The sequence below is a fragment of the Bombina bombina genome, chromosome 6 (genome assembly GCF_027579735.1).
Source record: "Bombina bombina isolate aBomBom1 chromosome 6, aBomBom1.pri, whole genome shotgun sequence".
Classification (NCBI taxonomy): Eukaryota; Metazoa; Chordata; class Amphibia; order Anura; family Bombinatoridae; genus Bombina; species Bombina bombina.
Window position 1 is genome coordinate 805,248,703 of NC_069504.1, and position 27,755 is coordinate 805,276,457.

The 27,755-nt window shown below is 38.2% G+C and overlaps 1 protein-coding gene across 1 annotated transcript in view; it reads right to left on the reverse strand.

Annotated features, from left to right (window-relative positions):
- The window catches only part of GCK (glucokinase), a 135,760-nt gene extending 108,683 nt beyond the window's left edge, over nucleotides 1–27,077 (reverse strand). The window contains exons 1-2 of the mRNA XM_053718140.1: nucleotides 26,700–27,077; nucleotides 9,200–9,362 (exon numbers count right to left, since the gene is read on the reverse strand). Coding sequence (XP_053574115.1) covers nucleotides 9,200–9,362; nucleotides 26,700–26,723 — 187 coding nt within the window. The 5' untranslated portion in view covers nucleotides 26,724–27,077. The remainder of the gene's footprint in view (nucleotides 1–9,199; nucleotides 9,363–26,699) is intronic.
- Between the last annotated feature and the right edge of the window lie 678 nt (nucleotides 27,078–27,755).

A 27,755-nucleotide genomic window follows, 5' to 3' on the forward strand; every position in this document is an offset into this window, starting at 1 on the left:
TTTTTTTTGTAAGAAAAGGCTTCCGTCTTGCCACTCTACAACATAGCCCAGACATATGAAGAATACGGGCGATTGTTGTCACATGTACCACACAGCCAGTACTTGCCAGAAATTCCTGCAGCTCCTTTAATGTTGCTGTAGGCCTCTTGGTAGCCTCCCAGACCAGTTTTCTTCTCGTCTTTTCATCAATTTTGGATGGACATCCAGTTCTTGATAATGTCACTGTTGCACCATATTTTCTTCACTTGATGATGACTATCTTCACTGTGTTCTATGGTATATCTAATGCCTTGGAAATTATTTTGTACCCTTCTCCTGACTGATACCTTTTAACAATGAGATCCCTCTGATGCTTTAGAAGCTCTCTGCGGACCATGGCTTTTGCTGTAGGATGCGACTAACAAAATGTCAGGAAAGACCTACTAGAGCAGCTGAACTTTATTTGAGGTTAATCAGAGGCACTTTAAATGATGACAGGTGTGTACTGACTCCTATTTAACATGATTTTGAATGTGATTGCTTAATTCTGAACACATCTACATCCCCAGTTATAAAAGGGTGTTCACACTTATGCAACCATATTATTTTATTTTTTTATTTTTATTTCCCTTTACCTAAAAGATTTCAGTTTGTTTTTCAATTGAGTTGTACAGTTTATAGGTCACATTAAAGGTAGAAAAAGTTCTGAAATTATTTATCTTTGTCTCATTTTTTTACATCACAGAAACCTGACATTTTAACAGGGGTGTGTATACTTTTTATATCCACTGTATATATATATATATATATATACCAAGCAGTCAATCGGCCCAAATGCCTCTGTTTCCGCGTGAGCCATTAGGCTAGCTGGAAACAGGAGTTAAGAAGCAGCAATCTGAAGACCGCTGCTCCTTAACTCATAATCCTCCTGTGAGGCGGCGGACAGCAATCCGCCTGATCTTGATTGACACCCCCTGCTAGCAGCCACTTGGCCGCAAATCTGCAGGGGGCGGCATTGCACAAACAGTTCACCAGAACTGCTTGTGCAGTGTTAAATGCCGACAGTGTATGCTGTCGGCATTCAGCGATGTCCGTCAGACATTGATAAATCGGCCCCATAGAATGCAGTGCTGTTGAGGGCTTTGTATTTTAGGGTTAATGTTTTGCATTAACCTTTTAACGCCGTTATGCCGTTCTGTTCCGTCATAATTACACTGGGCTTTAGCGCCGTTATGACGGAATAGAGCATCATAGCCAGCGGCTGTCCTGAAGCCTACTGTGCTTCCTGGATTTGATCGCGGTCTGGAGGGCGTTCCTAGCGTTATAGGAATGCCCCCCAGACCCGACAGGAAAGGGTTAAAGGGATAGTAAACACCAAAAATGTTATTGTTTCAAAAGATAGATAATCCCTTTATTTACCATTCCCCAGTTTTGCATAACCAACACTGTTATAGAAATAAACTTTTTACCTCTGTGATTACCTTGTATCTAAGCTTCTGCTGACTGCCTCCTTATCTCAGATCTTTTGACAGACTTGCATTTCAGGCAATTAGTGCTGACTCCTAAATAACTTCACGTGCGTGAGCACAATGTTATCTATATGAAACACATGAACTAACGCCCTATAGCTGTGGGAAAAATGTAAAATGCATTCATATAAGAGGCGGCCTTCAAGGGCTTAGAAATTAGCATATGAGCCTACCTAGGTTTAGCTTTAAATTAAGAATAACAAGAGAAGAAACCAAATTTGATGATAAAAGTAAATTAAAAAGTTGTTTAAAATTACATGCTCTATCTGAATCATGAAAGTTTAAATTGGACTTTACTATCCCTTTAAAAGCTGATTGAAAACAAAAGGAGCGACTGACAGAGCAATGCAGTAGATTTATAATCAAGTGCAAGGAAGATGAGTCTGCCAGTCGTAGAGGTGTTGACAATGGATTGCAGTGTGGATAGGGGATGGCTTGGGAGAATGGAAAGGGTTGCAATAGTTATGGTGGGAAATAAGTGAGTGGAGTAAACGCTGTAGTTTCTTCTGTCTCCACGTTACTTTATATAGCCTTATTGCTTTTCTTCTCTCTCTAGTTCCACGTGACTTTATATAGCCTAATTGCTTTTCTTCTCTCTCCAGTTCCACGTTACTTTATATAGCCTAATTGCTTTTCTTCTCTCTCCAGTTCCACGTTACTTTATATAGCCTAATTGCTTTTCTTCTTTCTCCAGTTCCATGTTACTTTATATAGCCTAATTGCTTTTCTTCTCTCTCTAGTTCCACATTACTTTATATAGCCTTATTGCTTTTCTTCTCTCTCTAGTTCCACATTACTTTATATAGCCTTATTGCTTTTCTTCTCTCTCTAGTTCCACGTGACTTTTTTAAAGCCTTATTGCTTTTCTTCTCTCTCCAGTTCCACGTTACTTTATATAGCCTTATTGCTTTTCTACTCTCTCCAGTTCTACGTTACTTTATATAGCCTTATTGCTTTTCTTCTGTCTCCAGTTCTACGTTACTTTATATAGCCTTATTGCTTTTCTTCTCTCTCCAGTTCCACGTTACTTTATATAGCCTTATTGCTTTTCTTCTCTTTCCAGTTCTACATTACTTTATATAGCCTTATTGCTTTTCTTCTCTTTCCAGTTCTACATTACTTTATATAGCCTTATTGCTTTTCTTCTCTCTCCAGTTCCACATTACTTTATATAGCCTAATTGCTTTTCTTCTCTCTCCAGTTCCACATTACTTTATATAGCCTTATTGCTTTTCTTCTGTCTCTCTATTTCCACGTTACTTTATATAGCCTTATTGCTTTTCTTCTGTCTCTCCAGTTCCACGTTACTTTATATAGCCTTATTGCTTTTCTTCTCTCTCCAGTTCCACGTTATTTTATATAGCCTAATTGCTTTTCTTCTCTCTCCAGTTCCACTTTACTTTATATAGCCTTATTGCTTTTCTTCTCTCTCCAGTTCCACGTTACTTTATATAGTCTTATTGCTTTTCTTCTCTCTCCAGTTCCACGTTACTTTATATAGTCTTATTGCTTTTCTTCTCTCTTCAGTTCCACGTTACTTTATATAGCCTTATTGCTTTTCTTCTTTCTCCAGTTCCACGTTACTTTATATAGCCTTATTGCTTTTCTTCTCTCTCCAGTTCCATGTTACTTTATATAGCCTAATTGCTTTTCTTCTCTCTCCAGTTCCACATTACTTTATATAGCCTTATTGCTTTTCTTCTGTCTCTCTAGTTCCACGTTACTTTATATAGCCTTATTGCTTTTCTTCTCTCTCCAGTTCTATGTTACTTTATATAGCCTTATTGCTTTTCTTCTGTCTCTCCAGTTCCACGTTACTTTATATAGCCTAATTTCTTTTCTTCTCTTTCCAGTTCTACATTACTTTATATAGCCTTATTGCTTTTCTTCTCTCTCCAGTTCCACGTAACTTTATATAGCCTAATTATTAATGTCAATATTTTGTATAGCTGTTAACATTACTACCTGGTAGTAACAACAAAAATGTTTTATTGTGAACAGGCAGCAAAGTTTACAACTAAATAATATCTAACCCTACAAGTGGCTTTAGATAAGCACATTAACTGGACAGAGTGGAGAGAGTACTGAAATATGTGTATATAAATTCATTATTTACAGATAATACACACTCATAATAATTAAAAGGACACTCTCATTCATTTACCTATATATTAGTGGATTGTGACGTATATATAGCTGTGCAAATCCTTTGTTCAGATGATAATTCTTTGGTATTTCAGGCTGAACTATCCTTATGGATAAAATCTGACTGATATACTGAAGAAAAATGTTCTGCTGTCAAAGGCACAAGTAAGCTAAAAGAAGTTATAACCTGGGCACCATCTCATAGGACAAACTACTGAGGTCTGATTGTTACCCAGCTAAACGCTTCTCTTTTTCTAAGATATTACATAGGGCTAGAATACGAGTGGAGCGGTACTTTGCATTCAAGTTTTAAAACTGGTTAGAAGTATTTATTTTTGCGCTCAGAGATTCACGCTTGTATTATGAGTAGAAAGTAAAAAGTTTGCGTTCTCGCGTTCATAACGTTGTGGTAACAAATTGACTTTGAGAAGTCGAGAATGCAAAATCACATTCCCCCATAGACATCCACAAGTCACGCAAACACGATCACAGTTATTTTAATAGAGCAACATAAGAAGATTATATTGCATATTTCAGAATCCAATGTTCTGCAAATAGCAGAATATGTTCTTTTTATTCTTAAAGATATATTTAAATATATATCTGATGGATTTTTGCACAAATATATATTTATATTTATACATATATATATATATATATACACACACACACAATTATACATAGGTATACATATATACAGATATATAAATGGAAATATCTATTTAAAAACACTTAGAACATATTCTGCTATGTGCAACAAAAACCACACACAAATAGTTATAATAATACAGACCAATATGCAGGAAAATATCCAAAGTGAAAAGAGTCTTTAATGGAAAAAGTCTCACAAATACAAATAGTTCAAATGATGTTCTCAAAAGTAAGAGAAAGAAACACATCATAGTATAATACTGTATAAATCTTCACTCCCTAGATGGAAGGCAAACCCAGAATACTCACATTAGGTAGAGCTTCACCAGTTCAAGATAATTAGTAGACGTGCACAGCGGAAAAATTAGTTTCGGTTCGTTTCGTACCGATTCAGATTGTTTCGAGTTTCGGATGTATTCGGATTCGGATACATTCGAATGTATTCGTTTTGGATTCATTTGGATTAGAATAAATTTGGATGTATTCGTTTCGGATTCAATTAGTAAATTCAGAAGTTCGGTATGTGTTATGTTGATTCAGATGGTTCCAAGTTACACAAACGGAATTATTTCACTGTTCTATCTCACTAAATTTAATTTTTATACTGAATTGTCATTAGTCCATGGCCATTCGAATGTAACAAATAAATCTGAACTAATTTGGATTTATTTGTTACAAATGCATTCAGATTAGTTTAGTTTCTTTGCTAAGGTAATTTGAAAATTTAAATCGATTTGAATCTCCGAATTTGGCAAATTCGTCCGAATTTCGTTTCAGAACGAAATGAAACGCACATGTCTAATAATTAGCTCTATTGTTCAGACCTCACTTAGGCCTCGCTTCCATTGAGTCATTAAAAATGGAGCCGTAAGCTACCGAAGCGGCCGACAGCTAAAAGTAATTTACGGCTGCATTTTAGTACCAGGTTTCCATTGAAAAGATTAGCGTGTTGCGCGCAGTCGCTCTTTTCGTGTAGCTGTAAGTTAACGTTGTGTTAACGCTTCCATCTGACGTCGGATTTCTTGAAAATCAATTAGTTGCTAAGGTAACCCGACCTTACGCTATAGAATTTACGTTTAACGTCCGTGCTTCTTACCTGTGATCGCCTCTCAAGAAAAATAAAAAAACACATCCATATTTTTAATAATCAAATACTATTTTCTAATATAATTATATTTAACACTTCATAAATATAAGTAATATTTATTGCTGCCCTAGGCATAGGTCTAGTTTGCATTCTGTAGATATGTTCTTGCATATATTATTATATATAAATATATACTGATATTTCTATTAGAATATAAGTTCAACTATTTCTATACATGAGACAACAATAAATATTACTTATAACAATTTATTTCTACATTAAAACACTTGCATTATTTGCAAGTTTTATAATTTCAATAGAAAATAGGTCTCAAAAAGCACAATTTTCCTCTTTTACACCTAGTTGAGCTGGGGGTAATATTTCTCAATGTATCGACAGCCTCCGACAATGTATTAACGGTTAGCGCTTTCATTGGAAACCTGGTATAATTTATCGATTAACGGCTTCTATTACTTTCTATGGGACGCGAAGATCTTTTCGGCAGCCGAAGTCCGGCTGCCGATATTGAGGTATAACGCGCCATTGGAAACAGTCGATAAACAATATCGCTTCCGACAGCATATTTATCGGTTTGCGAGTGCACGCAAACTGAATTACGACTCAATGGAAGCGAGGCCATATTTGGTTAAGTGAAAATACCTGTGATTTGTGCTCCTTAAATAAATATAAACATAAGCCCAGCATTTTTTGTGACTTTAATATACTCATTATTAGAGAAAAAAAGTACATTATAGTAATCTGAATATGAGTCCACAAATGTAAAAAATCGAAGTAAAGAGGCTCGAATTCTGCAAACGAAAAATGCTTCACATATCTTTAATATGAGTTTTGGCTCAACACTCAAAGGGGTAGATTTGTTAAGCAGTGGATGCTGCAATCTACTCCGGTAGTTTCCGGCTCGCCAGAAACAGAAGTTAAGAAACAGCGGTCTTAAAGGGACATAAAACCCCAAAAAATTTTGATTCAGATAGAGCATACAATTTTAAACAACTTTCCAATATACTTCTGTTATCAAATTTTCTTTGTTTTCTTGTTATCGTTTGTTGAAAAGCTGGGATGTAAGCTCATGAGTGTGCACATGTCCACAACACTATATGGCAGCAGTTTTGCAACAATGTTATACATTAGCAGGAGCACTAGATGGCAGCACTATTTCCTGTCATGTAGTGCTTCAGGCATGTGCACGCTACCTACATAGGTATCCCTTCAACAAAGAATAACATGAGAAAGAAACAAATTTGATAATAGAAGTAAATTGGAAAGTTTTTAAAAATTGTATTTTCTATCTAAATAATCAAAGAAAATTTTGGATTTACTGTCCCTTTAAAACCGCTGCTTCTTAACTCATCTGCCACCTCTGAGGTGGCAGACTGCAATCATCCCGATCAGATACGATCTTGATGATTGACACTCTCAATCATCCACGAATGTCCAGGGGGCGGCATTGCACAAGCATTTCACTAGAAATTCTTGTGCAATGTTAAATGCCGACAGCGTATGCTGTCAGAATTTAGCGATGTCGGGCGGACATGATCAGCTACAGCAGATCATGTCTGTCCAACATATGATAAATATACCCCAAAGGCTAATGTATTGAACTGAAACACGTTGTATGTTGAGGATTCCAGTAAGAATTGGTCAATTGGTTGTGCAAGAGCAGGAGCTGTCAATCACCTTGAACAAACGAGTTTGGAGCGCAAAGGTTAAGAAGCAGCAGTCCATGACCATTGCTTTTAAACTTGCAGTACACAAGTTAAGCAAGTCCACACCACAACAGTTAAGAAGCAGCCTCCGCTGCTTAATAAATGGAGCCTAAAACGTATCCATATTTGACGCACCGGTCCCATTTCTATCCATCATCATTTCTACACAAAGGGCCAAGCATGTCTATTAAAGTTTTTGCACATGCTCAGTTTATTATTATTATTTATATTCATATTGTTTTCATGCTTTATGAAAATAAATAAATAAAAATAAATCACACTTCTAAGCTATGAAACTTGTATATAACTAAAATACTATCAAAGGAATATTTCCAATTTCAGTGAAATGTTTGTATGTTTGAAAACGTTAACAATAAAATTACTTAAAAAATTACATTAAATTGTTTATTACAAGACATTTGTATTTGTTTTATTCATTGTAAAACAAATGTCAAATATTGCCGCTGCCAGCAACATATCATTCGTCTCTCTCTTCAGAGAATCAGGCTGATGAAACCATGCTGCGACACGGAGAAACGCGTTGCTGTTGTTTTAAACCATTTTTAATAAACATTTTAATATTTGTCACCTTGCTGCTACACTTTCTTCTTATTTTGGATTGATAACATCTTTGCCATTCTTGTGGAATCCACACATCTGCCACTGAGCTCAGAAGAGGACTCTACCATTAATTGTGGCCAGACATATTCTGTGGGAACTACACCTATCCCTGGACTCCCTCTGGTGGGACGAGGATATCTCCAGTTCCAGGTGTGCCTAGGAGTCTGCCGGGCGACTCATTGGTTCCGGTCCACCTGAATTGCACAATTGTGCATTCCATTATGTGAGTAGGAATTTGGCTACATTTATATCCTATGTCTACTTGTTTGATCTGCACTATGTGGCGCCCTCTATCTTTTGTATTCTAGACAAAAAATATAATATTGTAAAAATGTTAATTTTTCATGTTATAAAAGCACTAAAATGATATAACTATAAATTATCGTAAGCCTTTAAGGTTGCCATGCTCAATATATTTGTGCGTGTAGTACAAAGTAGACGTGTTCCATTATAATAAGGTTCATACTATGGGGCCGAATTATAAAATGGCGGGTAGACATGATTCGCTGTAGCTCAACTTCGCTAAATATCGACAGCATATGCTGTTGGCATTTAACATTGCACAAGTATTTCTGGTAAAATGCTTGTGCAATGCCGCCCCCTGCACATTCGCAGCCAATCGGCCGCTAGCAGGGCATGTCAATCATCGCAATCGTATCTGATCGGGATGATTGCAGTCCGCCACCTAAGAGGTGGTGGATGATTTAAGGAGCAGCGGTTTTACGGCCGCTGTTTCTTAACTTATGTTTCTGGCGAGCTGGAAACATCGGGCGGAGCAAGCAGCATCGGCTGCTTGATAAATCTCCCCCTTAGTGCTCTGGAGTAGTGTACAATTTAAATACCTCTGATATATACAAATTACTAGCACTCATGACCAGCCTATGAGGCCCATTTATCAAGCTCCGAATGGAGCTTGAGGGCCTGTGTTTCTGGGGAGCCTGCAGGCTCGTCAGAAACAGCAGTTATGAAGCAGCGGTTAATAGACCGCTGCTCCATAACCCTGTCTGTCTGCTCTGAGCAGGTGGACAGAAATCGCCAGAATTCAACTTGATCGGGTACGATCGGGTTGATTGACATCCCCCTGCTGGCGGCCAATTGGCCGCGAGTCTGCAGGGGGCGGCATTGCACCAGCAGTTTTCTAGAGCTGCTGGTGCAATGCTGAATACAGAGAGCGTATTGCTCTCCGCATTCAGCGAGGTCTGGCGGACCTGATCCGCACTGTCGGATCAGGTCCGCCAGACCTTTGTTAAATAGGCCTCTGTGTGTCTTGTTCTTAGCTAATGAATGCAGTCTAATCAATCATTTAATGACAGGCATAAATAATATAAAGCAATAATAACGTAAATTCAGAAGGGGTCTAATCTCTTGTTATTGTTGATGGTAACTATACACTAAATAAAGAATAGATCGCTGGGCAGAAATGACTTATAAACCCATAGTTTTTTTTCTCACAGTTCTCTCACCAGAACCATCAGGTGTGGATCGCACATAGGTAGGCAGCATTTTTACGCTGGCCTCTTCGTTGGTCTCCAGACTAAGTCCGCGCTCCATCTCCGCCTGCATTCGACACATCAGCACCTGCAAGTCCTCCACTTGTAATCTGAACTCTGACAGAATCTGTTCCACCTTCAAAGAAAAAAAAGAGAAAATTAGTAAAACAATGGTTTTGAAAGTATAATACATAAGAGATTAATTTGGAGACTGTTATAACAAGAGATATCTGCATACTTGCGGCTAGATTACGAGTTTTGCGTTATGAGGTGTGCGGTACTAACTTGCACGTTATTGTCACTGCTCACTTACCTACAGCGCTGGTATTACAGGTTTTCAGAAACCCGGCGTTAAAAGGCAAGAAGTGAGTGTAGAGCAAAATTGTGCTCCATACCGCACTTCAATACCAGCGCTGCTTAAGTCAGCGGTGAGCTGCTTGTACGTGCTCGTGCACGATTTCCCCATAGACATCAATGGGGAGAGCCGGCTGAGAAAAAGTCTAACACCTGCAAAAAAGCAGCGTAAAGCTCAGTAACGCAGGCCCATTGATTCCTATGGGGAAACACATTTTATGTTTACACCTAACACTCTAACATGAACCCCGAGTTTAAACACCCCTAATCTTACACTTATTAACCCCTAATCTGCCGCCCCCGACATCGCCGACACCTACATTATACTTATTAACTCTTAATCTGCCGCCCCCAACGTCGCCACCACTATAATAAACATATTAACCCCTAAACCGCCGCACTCCAGCCTCGCAAACACAACGTCACCACCATTATATTAAATTTATTAACCCCTAAACCTAAGTCTAACCCTAACCCTATCACCCCCTAACTTAAATATAATTAAAATAAATCTAAATAAAACCTACTATTAATAACTAAGTAATTCCTATTTAAAACGAAATACTTACTTGTAAAATAAACCGTAAGCTAGCTACAATATAACTAATCGTTATATCTAGCTTAGGGTTTATTTTTATTTTACAGGCAAGTTTGTATTTATTTTAACTAGGTAGAATAGTTAGTAAATAGTTATACTACCTAGCTAAAATAAATACAAATTTACCTGTAAAATAAAACCTAACCTAAGTTACACTAATACCTAACACTACACTACAATTAAATAAATTACCTAAATTAAATACAATTAACTAAATTAAATACAATTACCTAAATTACAAAAACACACACTAAATTACAAAAAATAAAAAACAAATTACAAGTTATTTAAACTAATTACACCTAATCTAATAGCCCTATCAAAATAAAAAAAGCACCCCCAAAATTAAAAAAAAAACCCTAGCCTAAACTAAACTACCAATAGCCCTTAAAAGGGGGCATTTCCCCAAAGAAATCAGCTCTTTTACCTAAAAAAAAAAAATACAAAAAATCCCCCCAACAGTAAAACCCTCCACCCACACAACCAACCCCCCAAATAAAACCCTAACTAAAAAAACCTAAGCTCCCCATTGCCCTGAAAAGGGCATTTGTATAGGCATTGCCGGGAGAAGTCCTCAACGAAGCGGCAAGAAGTCCTCAACGAACCCGGGAGAAGTCTTCATCCAAGCCGGGAGAAGTGGTCCTCCAGACGGGCAGAAGTCTTCATCCAGACGGCATCTTCTATCTTCATCCAGACGGCATCTTCTATCTTCATCCATCCGACGTGGAGCGGGTCCATCTTCAAGACATCCTCTTCTTTCCGATGACTAACGACGAATGAAGGTTTCTTTAAATGATGTCATCCAAGATGGCATCCCTTAGATTTCGATTGGCTGATAGAAATCTATCAGCCAATCAGAATTAAGGTTGAAAAAATCATATTGGCTGATCCAATCAGCCAATAGGATTGAGCTCGCATTCTATTGGCTGATGCGATCAGCCAATAGAATGCGAGCTCAATCCTATTGGCTGATTGGATCAGTCAATAGGATTGAAGCTCAATCCTATTGGCTGATTGCATCAGCCAATAGGATTTTTTCAACCTTAATTCCATTTGGCTGATAGAATTCTATCAGCCAATCGGAATCTAAGGGACGCCATCTTGAAAGACGTCATTTAAAGGAACCTTCATTCGTCGATAGTCGTCGGAAAGAAGAGAATGCTCTGCGTCGGATGTCTTGAAGATGGACCCACTCCGCGCCGGATAGATGAAGATAGAAGATGCCGTCTGGATGAATACTTCTGCCCGTCTGGAGGACCACTTCTCCAGGCTTGGATGAAGACTTCTACCGGCTTTGTTGAGGACTTCTTGCCGCTTCGTTGAGGACTTCTCCCGGGTTCGTTGAGGATGGATGTCCGGTCTTCAAAACTGTAAGTGGTTCTTCAGGTGTTAGTGTTAGGTTTTTTTAACGGTTTATTGGGTGGGTTTTATTTTTAGGTTAGGGTTTGGGCCGCAATAGAGCTAAATGCCCTTTTAAGGGCAATGCCCATACAAAGGCCCTTTTCAGGGCAATGGGGAGCTTAGGTTTTTTAAGTTAGGGTTTTATTTGGAGGGTTGGTTGTGTGGGTGGGGGGTTTTACTGTATTTTTTTCCAGGTAAAAGAGCTGATTTCTTTGGGGCAATGCCCTGCAAAAGGCCCTTTTAAGGGCTAATGGTAGTTTAGTTTAGGCTAGGGTTTTTTTTTATTTTGGGGGGGGGCTTTTTTTTATTTTGATAGGGCTATTAGATTAGGTGTAATTAGTTTAAATATCTTGTAATTTGTTTTTATTTTTTGTAATTTAGTGTTTGTTTTTTTGTCATTTAGGTAATTGTATTTAATTTAGTTAATTGTATTTAATGTAGGTAATTTATTTAATTGTAGTGTAAGGTTAGGTGTAACTTAGGTTAGGTTTTATTTTACAGGTAAATTTGTACAAAGGCCCTTTTCAGGGCAATGGGGAGCTTAGGTTTTTTAAGTTAGGGTTTTATTTGGAGGGTTGGTTGTGTGGGTGGGGGGTTTTACTGTATTTTTTTTCCAGGTAAAAGAGCTGATTTCTTTGGGGCAATGCCCTGCAAAAGGCCCTTTTAAGGGCTAATGGTAGTTTAGTTTAGGCTAGGGTTTTTTTTTATTTTGGGGGGGGGCTTTTTTTTATTTTGATAGGGCTATTAGATTAGGTGTAATTAGTTTAAATATCTTGTAATTTGTTTTTATTTTTTGTAATTTAGTGTTTGTTTTTTTGTCATTTAGGTAATTGTATTTAATTTAGTTAATTGTATTTAATGTAGGTAATTTATTTAATTGTAGTGTAAGGTTAGGTGTAACTTAGGTTAGGTTTTATTTTACAGGTAAATTTGTATTTATTTTAGCTAGGTAGTTATTAAATAGTTAATAACTATTTAGTAACTATTCTACCTAGTTAAAATAAATACAAACTTGCCTGTAAAATAAAAATAAACCCTAAGCTAGCTACAATGTAACTATTAGTTATATTGTAGCTAGCTTAGGGTTTATTTTACAAGTATTTAGTCTTAAATAGGAATTATTTAAGACTAAATAGTAGGTTTTATTTAGATTTTTTTTAATTATATTTAAGTTAGGGGATGTTAGGGTTAGACTTAGGTTTAGGGGTTAATAAATATAGTATAGTGGCGGCGACGTTGGGGGCGGCAGATTAGGGGGTTAATAAATGTAGGTAGGTGGCGGCGATGTTAGGGACAGCAGATTAGGGGTTAATAATATTTAACTAATGTTTGCAAGGTGGGAGTGCGGCGGTTTAGGGGTTAATATGTTTATTATAGTGTTTGCGATGCGGGAGGGCCTCGGTTTAGGGGTTAATAGGTAGTTTATGGGTGTTAGTGTACTTTGTAACACTTTAGTTATGAGTTTTATGCTACTGCTTTGTAGTGTAAAACTCATAACTACTGACTTTAGAATGCGTTACGAATCTTGCGGGATAGGCTGTACCGCTCACTTTTTGGCCTAAAAAATAAAGCTTGTAATACCGGCGCTGTGGAAGTCCTATTGAAAATAGACTATACGCAAATTGCGTAAGTTGATTTGCGGTAAGGCCAAAAAGTGTGCGGGACAGCTGTACCTACAAGACTCGTAAATAGCAGCGGTAGTAAAAAAGCAGCGTTATGAGGCTTAATGCTGCTTTTTTACTCATAACGCAGACTCGTAATCAAGCCATATGTAAATAATTAACCCATGAATAACATTATAACACAGGATACCTAAATTCATGTGAATAATATCTATTTATGTGTTGTTTTATTTATACATAGATATAAATATTTATTGCAATACAGTTTTACTTATAGTGCAAAATGCATTAAGATGTAATTGTTGAGTGTACATACCTCTATAACTAGTTAGTTTCTATATTAAATGGATACTAATGATTCTGATAGAGCATGCAATGTTAAGCAACTTTCTAATTTACTCCTATTATCATTTTTTTGTTCTTTTGCTATCTTTATTTAAAAAGCAGGAATCTAAGTTCAGGAGCCAAACCATTTTTGGTTCAGGACACTGGGTAGCGCTTGTTGATTGGTGGCTAAATGTAGGCACCAATCAGCAAGCGGTATCCAGGGTGCTGAACCAAAAATGGGCTGGCTCCTAAGCCCCTAAGCTTAGATTCCTGCTTTTTCAAATAAAGATAGCAAGAGAATGAAGAAAAAATGATAATAGGAGTAAATCAGAAAGTTGCTTAAAATTGCATACTCTAGCTGAATTATGAAATGTGGGTTTAGTATCCCTTTAAGACAAATTATCATTACACTTTAAAAATCAGAAAAGAGTTATATGCACTTTACTATGTTTTTGTTCAAAATAAATATTAAAGGAATTGTGGTTATAGTGTTTTGACCAAGTATATAGCTGACAGTCCATACATAAATGACTTTAGAAATTCAGTGCATAGACAGTAAATTATGACTGCATGCCTGTGCTTACAGGCACACTAAGAATTCCCACTAGGAGTGTCTAACTTTTTTTCACTTTCTTTCAAGAAACTCTTCTGTTAAAAATAACAATATATACTTCTAATAGCGTCTTAGGGGCCGATTTAAGAAGCTCCGTATCCGCCCCAATGCCTCTGTTTCCGCTCGAGCCTTCAGACTCGCTGGAAACAGGAGTTAAGATGCAGCGGTCTTAAGACCGCTGCTCCTTAACTCATCCGCCACCTCTGAGGTGACGGACAGCAATCAGCACGATCACATACGATCGGGTTGATTGACACCCCTGCAGGGGGCGGCATTGCACAAGCAGTTCACCAGAACTGCTTGTTCAATGATAAATGCCGACAGCATATGCTGCGGCATTTATTGATGTGCGGCGGACATGATCGCTACAGCGGATCATGTCCGTCCGCACAATAGTAAATCTACCCCACAGTCAGCTTAAAGCATTAAAGGGATATGAAATATTGGCTCTGCATAATCTACTGATATTTGATTAAAATACCATGAAGAATAGATATCCACTCCTATAAAGCCAGACTGTCTATGCTCTGTTAGTTTCAACACATTTTTCAGTGCATATTATATGATATGGATTACAGATTAGAGAGATTCATGAGTGGCAAATATCTTTAAAAACCTGCTATAGCCACTGTCACAAATACCTCATGATTTAGCTGCCAAGGGGTTAATTCTCTTTAGCTTGTGAGCTAAAAAACTATTGTTTTTTTCAAGAACTGTGTCCTGTGTTTATGTTTGTTTTTTTGTGCTAAAACCAGACCCCATTATAAATTGTTTTAGTGTTCCACTTGAATAAATTTTATCATATAGGCATTGGTGCATTCAGGCCGTAAAAGTGTCGGTTTCAGAGACACAGAACACTGCCTCTTCACAGAAACTGATAAGGTCAATAAAAGGACATGGGTATAAGGTAGATGTGTTTTAAACATGTTATGACATTAGATGAAGGTAAATATGACAACCATGTCATATTTGGTATCAAATTGATTATCACGATGCAACTAAGAGATTGCCTTTCTGCTTATATGAAAATGGATGCATCTAGCAGACATTATAATGTGTTCTATAATTTCAGGCAAAGACTTACGGCTAGATTACGAGTCTTGCATTAGGCTTAGAAAGCAACATTGGCTGGTCCCAATGCTGCTTTTTAATGCCCGCTGGTATAACGGGTCTTGAAGGTACAGGTGTACCGCTCACTTTTTTGTCCAGACTTGGAAATACCGCAAATCCACTTACGTTAATTGCATATCCTCTTTTTTCAATGGGAGTTGCATAGCGCCGGTATTACAAGTCTGCCAAAAAGTGAGCAGTAGACCCTCTCCTGTCAACACTGGAACCGCATTTTAAAGTCAGTACTTAAGAGTTTTACACTACAACGCCGTAGCATAAAACTCTTAACTAAAGTGCTAAAAAGTACACTAACACCCATAAACTACCTATTAACCCCTAAACCGAGGCCCTTCCGCATTGCAAACACTAAAATTAAATTTTTAACCCCTAATCTGCCGAACCGGACATCGCCGCCACTATAATAAATATATTAACCCCTAAACCGCCGCACTCCCGCCTCGCAAACATTAGTTAAATATTATTAACCCCTAATCTACTGTCCCTAACATCGCCGACACCTACCTACATTTATTTACCCCTAATCTGCCGCCCCCAACGTCTCCGCCACTATACTAAAGTTATTAACCCCTAAATCTAAGTCTAACCCTAACCCCCCTAACTTAAATATAATTTAAATAAATCTAAATAAAATTACTATAATTAACTAAATTATTCCTATTTAAAACTAAATACTTACCTGTAAAATAAACCCTAAGCTAGCTACAATATAACTAATAGTTACAATGTATCTATCATAGGGTTTATTTTTATTTTACAGGCAAGTTTGTATTTACTTTAACTAGGTAGAATAGTTAAATAGTTATTAACTATTTAATAACTACCTAGCTAAAATAAAGACAAACTGACCTGTAAAATAAAACTTAACCTAAGTTAAAATTACTCCTAACACTACACTATAATTAAATTAATTCCTTAAACTAAATACAATTAAATACAATTAAATAAAATTAGCTAACGTACAAAAACAAACAAACACTAAATTACAGAAAATAATAAACAAATTACAAGATTTTTAAACTAATTACACCTAATCTAATTCCCCTAACAAAATAAAAAAGCCCCCCCCCCAAAGTAAAAAAAAAGCCCTACCCTACACTAAATTACAAATAGCCCTTAAAAGGGCCTTTTGCAGGGCATTGCCCCAAAGTAATCAGCTCTTTTACCTGTAAAAAAAATTACAAATCCCCCCCAAGATGAAAACCCACCACCCATACAACCAATCTTACTCTAAAACCCACCCAATACCCCCTTAAAAAAATCTAACACTAACCCCTTGAAGATCACCTTACCGGGAGAAGTCTTCACCCAACCGGGCCGAAGTCCTCAACGAATCCGGAAGAAGTGGTCCTCCAGACGGGCAGAAGTGGTCCTCCAGACGGGCAGAAGTCTTCATCCAGACGGCATCTTCTATCTTTATCCATCCGGCGCGGAGCGGGTCCATCTTCAAGACATCCGACGCGGAGCATCCTCTTCTTTCCACGGCGACTGAAGAATGAAGGTTCCTTTAAGGATGAAGACTTCTGCCCGTCTGGAGGACCACTTCTGCCCGTCTGGAGGACCACTTCTGCCGGATTCGTTGAGGACTTCGGCCCGGTTGGGTGAAGACTTCTCCCGGTAAGGTGATCTTCAAGGGGTTAGTGTTAGGTTTTTTTAAGGGGTTAATGGGTGAGTTTTAGAGTAGGGTTGGTTGTGTGGGTGGTGGGTTTTAATGTTGGGGGGATTTGTAATTTTTTTTACAGGTAAAAGAGCTGATTACTTTGGGGCAATGCCCCGCAAAAGGACCTTTTAAAGGGATATTTGTAATTTAGTGTAGGGTAGGGCTTTTTTTTTTATTTTGGGGGGGCTTTTTTATTTTGTTAGGGGGATTAGATTAGGTGTAATTAGTTTAAAAATCTTGTAATTTGTTTATTATTTTCTGTAATTTAGTGGGGTTTTTTGTACTTTAGCTAATTTATTTAATTGTATTTAATTTAGGGAATTAATTTAATTATAGTGTAGTGTTAGGTGTTATTGTAACTTAGGTTAGGTTTTATTTTACAGGCACTTTTGTATATATTTTAGCTAGGTAGTTTATTAAATAGTTAATAACTATTTAGTAACTATTCTACCTAGTTCAAATAAATACAAACTTGCCTGTAAAATAAAAATAAACCCTAAGATAGCTACAATGTAACTATTATTTATATTGTAGCTATCTTAGGGTTTATTTTATAGGTAAGTATTTAGTTTTAAATAGGAATAATTTAGTTAATTATAGTAATTTTATTTATATTTATTTAAATTATATTTAAGTTAGGGGGTGTTAGGATTAGACTTAGGTTTAGGGGTCAATACATTTAGAATAGTGGCGGCGACGTTGGGGGCAGCAGATTAGGGGTTAATAAATTAGGTAGGTGGCGGCGATGTTAGGGATGGCAGATTAGGGGTTAATAATCTTTAACTAATGTTTGCGATGCGGGAGTGCGGCGGTTTAGGGGTTAATAGGTTTATTATAGTGGCGGTGACGTTGGGGCGGCAGATTAGTGGTTAAGAAGTGTAGGTAGGTTGCAGCGACATTGGGGAAGGAAGATTAGGGGTTAATAAATATAATGTAGGTGTCGGCGATGTTGGGGGCAGCAGATTAGGGGTTCATAAGTATAATGTAGGTGGCGGCGGTGTCCGGAGCGGCAGATTAGGGGTTAATAATATAATGTAGGTTGCGGCAATGTTGGGGGCAGCAGATTAGGGGTTAATAAATCTAAGATTAGCGGTGTTTAGACTCGGGGTTCATGTTAGGGTGTTAGGTGTAGACATAAATGTTATTTCCCCATAGGAATCAATGGGGCTGCGTTAAGGAGCTTTACGCTGCTTTTTTGCAGGTGTTAGACTTTTTCTCAGCCGGCTCTCCTCGTTGATTCCTATGGGGAAATCGTGCATGAGCACGTTACACCAGCTCACTGCTAACGTAAGCAGCGCTGGTATTGGAGTGCGGTAAGGAACAGAATTTTGCTCAACGCTCACTTCTTGTCTGAGTTGTAAAAACCCGTAATACCAGCGCTGTCTGTAAGTGAGCGGTGAGCATAAACTGCTCGTTAGCACCGCACAGCCTCTAACACAAAACTCGTAATCTAGGTGTTAGCGTCTATTGAAGGTAATAAAAGATATAGGGCTTCTCAGCCCCTGCAAAGAGGGTTGGGCAAGCAACCTGATCTCCGGAAAATTGTATAAAGTTTTTGTGTTTTAACATGTAATGTTGTCATTCTTACAAGGGAGGCTGTGACAAACGGAGTAAGCACCCATTGCTTCATGCCATCTCCCTGGCACACAAGATTCCAAAGACTAGTACAGTATATGGATTCTATTTTCTTCTTTTTATTTTAACCTGTTCGCGTGTGTGTAATTTTATTTGTAACAACTTTTTATTAATAATGCATTGTGGATAATATTTTTGGCATAATAAATAATTCCTTTATTAAGCTTTGGCCTTTATCTAATAATTGAACCACGTTACTGAAAGAGACTGGAGTATTAGAACTGTATATTTTAGGTTATTTTCTGCTAAATTGTATTCTGAGAGTTAATGTGTAAATCTGGGTTTTTCCTTTAATAAATCATAAGTGGTGTCAGCTTAGATATTATAGTTAGTTTAGTGTGGGTGGCATTAAAGGGGAGTTTTGAGCATTTCTTTTATGTCTAGTACAGACTAGAGAGTGTTGTTAACCCTTGCACCCACTGAACTAAATCACAAGCTTGCCTGGTGTGGCTAGATTGTGACATAGTGACAGTAGAAGGGGTCTGATAACCCTTTCTGTGACAAACAAGTGACTGGCGCAGGGTTGGTTAACCTTGGTCGTCACAAATTGGTGGGCAGCGGTGTAGATAATTTTTTTTATTAGATTTTAGTGCTCATGGATTTGCTAGTGTGAAAATCCCGGTACTAAAAAGAAATTGTGACTCTCACAATTTCCAAAGGCTAAAACTCAGTGCATTATATAGTCACACATTGCAAACAGTCCCCTTCCCTGTTCTCTGTTTTTCTTTTCTATTTTATTTTTACTATGGAGGCATATCAGCAGCAGACCAAGGAAATGATGGCACTGTTATGCCAGGAGCGTGATATCCCATCCCGTGGAAAGAACAAAGATGGACTAATACAAGCTCTTTTTGAATATTATAACAGCCAAGCCACCCTAGCTGAAGCCTCAGGAGAGGTGTGATTCATCAGGATCTGGGGATCCATTGGAATGTTATTTGCAAACTGTTCTGAAACATATGGGCACAGTGGATGCAAGTTTGCGCATGGAATTGATTGCAACATTTTATGAGAGACAGACAGCTGTGGAAGCAGCTGAGAGACAGGCGGCTGTGGAAGCAGCTGAGAGACAGGCTGCTGTGGAAGCAGCTGAGAAACAGGCTGCTAGGGAAGCTGAGAGAGAGTCTCTGGCAGCCTAAAGACAGGCTGCTGAATGACAGGCTGAGGGAGATTATCAGCTACAGCTTGTACAGTTGAAGAGAGGGATGGTCTCACCTGTTCTTGGTGAAACTAGAGACCCACCTTTTCCCAGAGTGCGTGCAGAGAATTTTCCCACTTTGGAGAAAGATGGCGATGTGGATGTATTCCTGCGTAGCTTTGAGAAAGTTTGCAGACAGTTTCAGCTGCCAAGGGAGCAGTGGGCCAAGTATCTTACCCCTGGTCTGAAAGGTCCTGCACTGGAGGCTTTTGCTGAACTACCCTCAGAGTTTGATCAGGACTATGATGTAATTAAAGCTGCACTGCAGAGGAGGTATAATCTTACTCCTGAGGTGTACAGGAAGAAATTCCGTTCTCTGCAGAATGGTATGTCAGAGAGCTATACTGTAGCTGTTGGAAACCTGATGACTGCCTTTACACAGTGGATCAGAGGGCTAAATATTGCCACTATAGAAGAGATGGAAGATCTGATGGTGAAGGAGCAATTTATGCAGCTGTGCCCAGCAGAAGTCCAAGAATGGGTTTTGGATCGTAAACCCCAAAACGCATTGGAAGCGGGTGAGCTTGCCGATTTTTACACAGCCAACAGGTCACCAGGGAATGGGAGAAAATCCTTTGTTAAGAGGGGATCCACCTGGAAAAGAGCTGCTGCACGACCCCCCTTCACAAAACCTGCTGTGCCTTTGTTTAATGTGTCTGTTCCCTCTGGGAAAGGAGGGGCGAGTGCTGCACCTGGGCAGGGGGATGCCCGCAGGTGTTTTGCTTGCAACAAAGTGGGCCACATCAGCTCCACTTGCCCAGAGAAGATTAACTTGGTGCAATCAACTGGAGTGGCAATCCCTCAGATGTACCAGCATCTGTTTTGTTCGTTACACGTCTAGAGGAAAGCAACCAGGAGAACTTGCAACCTGTGCTCGTCGGAACTAAGGTAACACTTGTGCTTTGGGACACAGGCGCAGTAGTGACTCTTGTCCGTCCAGGGCTGGTGAGCTCTAAGGATATTATTCCTGACAGGACTGTAGCAGTTAAAGGGATTGGGGGAATACAACTTGCAGTGCCTATGGCACGTATATATCTTGATTGGGGAGCGGGGAGAGGTTTACGAAATGTGGAGATATTTGAAATATTCCTAATGATGGTTTACTGGGTACTGATCTGGGTAGATTGTTATCTCTTTATGTGCCTGACAATGCTACATGTGACCTAGTGACATCAGTTGTAGACCCTTATGTGAAAAGGGCTGTGTGTAAAAATGCTCAGAGACATTCTGACCAGGAGGGAGGACAGAGTGCATGTGTGCAAAGTGCTGTGCCTGAACTGGGGGTGTCTGTGCTGAGCTGTGAACCTGTAAGAGGAGAGACTGACTGGGGAGAAAGATGGATAGATGGTGTGTGTCTTCCTGTGATTGAACCAGCAGTATCTGCAGAATTAAAGTTAACTGTACAGTGTGAGACTGACTGGGAGAAAGGCAGATAGACTGTATGGGTCTGTCTATGGCTGAACCAAACTTAACTGTACAGGGAGAAACTGTCTGTGAGAGGAGGCAGATGAGTAGTGAGTGTCTGTCTGTGATTGAATCAGTGGATTCTATAGAAGGAAGTGAGGATATGGGGGGAGAGAATGACTGGGTGACAGTCTGTGCCAGAACCAATTGAGTTCCCCGTGGAAAGACAGGATATATGGGATAAATGGCAGAAGGAAGATATGTGCTTATCTGCACCAGTGTCAGAAGGATCCCAAATTCTGTGTGATGATGTGAAGTGGCAGACTGACTATGAGAGAGAGCAGGGGGAAAATGTAGCCCACTCTATGACAGAAGCAGCAGCGCCCCAGAATCCAGAGTGTGGGGGGGAGGAGGGTACAGGATACTCTTTTAGGGACCCCCAGAGTGAGTGTGAAAGATTGTGGGTGACAGAGACCCCAGTAACCTCAGCTGTGACCTATAAACAGACTGCACAGACTAGGGGACAGAGACTGACACAGACTGCAGACACAGGGGGAGGAGTACAGAGAAGTGTATTTACACAGCCCCACAGTGCCATTCAGCAGATACACTGATAGGTATGCAGCATCAGAGTCCCCAGAAGGCTCAGCAGCTAGGACCCACAGTGGAGAAGAGGGGGCAGTTAGGCAACCCCCTACCAACCATATCAAAGTGCAAGAGCCCTGGGTAGTTAAGCAGCAACTGACAACACACAATATGTTCAGAGAGCACACAATATGTAGCAAGACCCTAGGCTTCACAGACACCTCTGTAACAGGGTTTGATGTACCATTCAGGGACAAGATGCAAGCCTAATTGGGGGAGGTACCTGCAAAACCCAGAGATGCCAATGCCATATTCCTACAAAAACAGTTGCAGGATTTTACTGCCAGAGATGGAGTGTATGAGATGGGGCAAAATGTTCTTGTGCTAACACCCATGAGGCAGAACAAGCTACAGGCTGCATGGGAGGGTCCCTGCAATATATTAAATCAGCTGGGTAGAGCAAATAGTGTGTCATTTTTAAATGGAGGGCATCATGATGGCAAAACTGCTATGTGCAATTTGTCTGGCAATGGCGTTATCACCGCAAGGGGAGCTCCCTTTGATACACAGCTGGAGTGGTTTGTGGCCGCCTCCTTTTGCACCTCTTATTTGGGGGAGGTGTCACGAATACCTCATGATTTAGCTGCCAAGGGGTTAATTCTCTTTAGCCTGTGAGCTAAAAAACATTTGTTTTTTTCAAGAACTGTGTCCTGTGTTTATGTTTGTTTTTTTTGTGATAAAACCAGACCCCATTATAAATTGTTTCAGAGTTCCACTTGAATAAATGTTATCATATAGGCATTGGTGCATTCAGGCCGTAAAAGTGTCGGTTTTAGAGACACAGAACACTGCCTCTTCACAGAAACTGATAAGGTCAATAAAGGGACATGGGTATAAGGTAGATATGTGTTTAAAACATGTTATGACATTGGATGAAGGTAAATATGACAACCATGTCATATTTGGTATCAAATTGATTATCACGATGCAACTAAGAGATTGCCTTTCTGCTTATATGAAAATGGATGCATCTAGCGGAAATTATAATGTGTTCTATAATTTCAGACAAAAACTTAGAGTCTATTGAAGGCAGTAAAAGATAAGGGGCTTCTCAGCCCCTGCAAAGAGGGTTGGGCAAGCAACCTGATCTCCTGAAAATTGTATAAAGTTTTTGTGTTTTAACATGTAATGTTGTCATTCTTACAAGGGAGGCTGTGACAAAAGGAGTAAGGAACCATTGCTTCATGCCATCTCCCTGGCACACAAGATTCCAAAGACTAGTACAGTATCTGGTTTCTATTTTCTTCTTTTTATTTTAACCTGTTCGCGTGTGTGTAATTTTATTTGTAACAACTTTTTATTAATAATGCATTGTGGATAATATTTTTGGCATAATATATAATTCCTTTATTAAGCTTTGGCCTTTGTCTAATAATTGAACCACGTTACTGAAAGAGACTGGAGTATTAGAACTGTATATTTTAGGTTATTTTCTGCTAAATTGTATTCTGAGAGTTAATGTGTAAATCTGGGTTTTTCCTTAGGATTTTCCCTTTAATAAATCATAAGTGGTGGCAGCTTAGATATTATAGTTAGTTTAGTGTGGGTGGCATTAAAGGGGAGTTTTGGGCATTTCTTTTATGTCTAGTACAGACTAGAGAGTGTTGTTAACCCTTGCACCCACTGAACTAAATCACAAGCTTGCCTGGTGTGGCTAGATTGTGACATATTAGTGACAGTAGAAGGGTTCTGATAACCCTTTCTGTGCCAAACAAGTGACTGGCACAGGGTTGGTTAACCTTGGTCGTTAAAGACACTTTACATATTTAGTGATACTGCTTGATCTCTGTAATGCTTCAACTATTTTTTAGCACTCCGTTAATTACATTTTCTAAATGTGTCTTTCATGTTTCAGATAGAACATACAATTTGAAACAAATTAAACAAAAGGCGAGTTTTTGAATATTAGGCCCTTAATCTCGAAAGACAAAAAAATGGATTTTTATGTCTCTTTAATTGGATTAATTTATAATAGATTGTGTAGATGACATTCATATTTACTTCTTCACTTTATTAATAATCATCAGCAGCAGCAAGTACCTTAAGTTCTAGTTACAGAACTGCTGCATAAACACTGTTAACTTACAGGTCCATACAGACCCTTCAAACTGGAAAAACATAGGGAAAATATATATATTAAAGGACCAGTTAATACTGTATTTGCATCCTCATCAAATGCATGATAAAAAGACAATGCAATAACACAAAGGGGCCGATTTATTAACTGTTGGACGGATATGATCCACTGTTAGTTATGTATGTTTTGCTGAGGGATCCTGGGAATAAGGGAATAATACAGATGGCTATAGGTATTACAATTAAAGGGATATGAAACCTATTTTATTTTTGTTCATGATTCAGATAGCGCATGCAGTTTGAAACAACTTTCTAATTTACTTCTATTATCAATTTTTCTTCATTCTCTTGGTAGCATTTGTTGAAAAGCAGACGTATTCTTAGGAGCTGGCCCATTTCTGGAGAACTATATGGCAGCAGTTTTTATCAAGCTCCGTATGGTCCATAACTTGTCCGCCTGCTCTTAGGCGGCGGACAGAAATCAACCCGATTTAATACGATCGGGTTGATTGACACCCCTGCTAGCGGCCGATTGGTCGCAAATCTGCAGGGGGTGGTATTGCACCAGCAGTTTACAAGAACTGCTGGTGCAATGATAAATGCCGACATTGTATCATGTCCGTCCGCACTATAATAAATATACCCCAATATATGTACCAGAGTTATACAGAATCCATCTACTTGGGATTTATACATTTCCTGTAACTGGTGTTAGACATAAATACCAAGTTAGGAAAGTTTGAGGATGAGGTTTTTAGTGAGCACATCAACAAATCACAATACATTATGACTGTGTTCTATTGATGCTGCAAAATATCTTTGATCTTCCAAAAGAAAGCAATGGTTGTTCCTTGTGACCTTTCATTACGTAGTTTTGATTAAGTTGTATAACTTGTAATCATATTCCTCATGGCATTGCCACAAGGTTCCTATTATTTATCAGTCTTTTCACAAATATTTGTGGCTTAATTTGCATCTACACTGAAGTGCGCTGAATTTATGAATATTTGTCTTAATACTTGATCTTGCACAAGGACACGCACGTAAAGAGAGTGAAATGGATTTACAATGACATGCAAACGGTTGCATAACCTATCTTAATCTACAGCTTAGAGTTTACACAATAAAATTGCTCCTCTCACACAAATAATCAATAATATCTATGGACGGGAAAGACAGAAGCCCAGCATCGAAACAGACATCAGATATATACATAGACCAGAAAGTGACAAACACACGCAACAAATTTACTAAGCATTGTGGGCGTGTGTGTACATATATATTTGTATATATATATATATACATACATACATGTGTGTGTTCCAAATTAATTTTTATACCTACTGCAGAGTATTAAATGCATGGGAAATTGTTCCTACATGTTTATTTCTGTATTTGAAATAGCAGTTTTTCTCATTAAAGGAACATGAAACCTAAATTTTTTCTTTCATGATTCAGATAGAGTATGCAATTTTAAACAACTTTCCAATTTACCTCCATTATAACATTTGCTTTAGTTTCTTGGTATCCTTTGTTGAAGGTGCAGCAATGCACCACTGGTATCTATCTGAGGTCATTGGGTAAATCAATTAAAAGAGGCATATATGTACAGCCATCTATCAGCAGCTAGCTCCCAGTAGTGCATTGCTGCTCTTGAGGCTATTGAGGTATGCTTTTCAACAAAGCTTAGAGAAGGAAGAAAATTTAATAATGGAAGTTGAAAGTTGTTTAAAATTGCATTAATTGGGGCCGATTTATCAAACAGTCAATCGGCCCCAATGCATCTGTTTCTGCGCGAGCCTTCAGGCTCGCCAGAAACAGGAGTTAAGAGGCAACGGTCTTAAGACTGCTGCTTCTTAACTCATATGCCTCCTCTGAGGTTGCGGACATCAATCCGCCCGATCGTGTATGATCGGGTTGATTGACACCCCCTGCTAGCAGCCAATCTGCAGAGGTGGCATTACACAAGCTGTTCACCAGAACTGCTTGTGCAATATTAAATGCCGACAGCATATGCTGTCGGCATTCAGCAATGTCTGGCGGACATGATCCGCTACAACAGATCATGTCCGCCAGACATTGATAAATCGGCCCCTGTATCTGAATTATGAAAAAAAAATGTTGGGTTTTATGTCCCTTTAAAATCATCACCTAGGACATTCCCATAACAAATGGCTGAGCCTGCAAGTATTTAGGTTAGGTATTGAATAACTAATTATGGCTAAAAGGTTAAATAAACACAGGCAGCTATTTCACATACAAAATCTCTCCCTCATACCTCTAATGGGAGATTAATCAGTTCTATTGTCTCCTATTTACATAGCCTTTCTTATGAGAAAATGTTTGTTACTTATATTTTGAGTGCAGGTGGGGATACAATGGCCAACATTAACTATTTCAAATAACAAATAAAGGTGAAGGAGCTGTTTGAAAACAATGAAATACACTACAGCAAGTAAAATGGACCATTGGGAACACAATAAAGATGAGAACATTTTAGAGTACAATGTCAGACACACAACAACATTGGGGCATAATAAAACAATGCCAGCCTTTCTATACACATATCAATACCCTGCAACAGGTATAAGCTCAGAGAATAATAATGACAGCCTCCTTTTACAAATCAACTCCCCATTCATAAAAATACCAGCACTTCAAGCTTCACATTCCACAATACTGTGTGTCTAGTGCTAGATAAGAACGTATAGCACAGTACAAAGTAACAGCAATGTACAGAGCACAGTGCTTGGGAAAAGCTCTATAATTCTAGTATATACTAATATGATTTGTACCACATCTCTGGCCTTACCTGATTCTTCACGTCTTGTTCCATGATGGCTAAACAGAGAATCACCCACACGCATAGAGAGGAATATAACAACACAAGCACTATCTAGTTGGTTGCCTCTAGGTTTTTGTCTTTTGGGTTTGTATCAATCCCAGGCTGTCTTTTCTGAAATTCCACTTTGTCTTCTTTATGTTATATACTGTATGTATATATATATATATATATATATATATATATGTATGTAACTATGGATATAATTTACTGCTCGTCTAATTCTTTACTCCAGTACCTCTGTCTGTGATATATATGTAACCAAATGTCTATGTTGTACATTCTAATATCGGCTCCAATAACTGTATTTTCCTTTTTCTTGCATAACTGTCCTCTGTCTGCTCGTCTGTCTCCCTCTCTCTCTGTTACATATACTGTCTGTTTGCTGTTAGGTTAGGAGTAGTTTATAGTTGAACCTGATAAGAGTTCAACGATTGTGACATTTAAAGGGCAAGAGAAAAGGGAGGGGATAACTCACATATAATATATATAATGATATACTAAAAAAGCTTGAATAACTTTTCAATATGCAGAGAATAAGGAATGTATATAGAGGATACAACGGTAAAAACAGGTGGAGTATACATGGGATTATAATCTCTCAAGAGTAGAGGTATCTGATGCAAACTGCATATTAATGTTTATATTAATGTACTTTTAACATTTAGTATATTTATTTAATTTTATATTGTGCTAATACATATGGATGTTCTGTATAAACACCATGTTAATTCAATTACAAGCAGAGTAAAGAAATAAAAAAAACATAGGAAAACCCACTCAGCATAGAACTATTGAAGGTCAAAGTCTTTGGCAGTGGAAGGGTAAATCAATAACTATACCAGTTAATATGAGCCTTTTCTCTTCCAGACATATAGAATTGCTCAACTCACACACATATATGTTGATTTTATTTATATATATATATATATATATATATATATATATATATATATATATATATATATATATATATATATATAATATATATATATATATATATATGTTTATATTTATTTATTTATT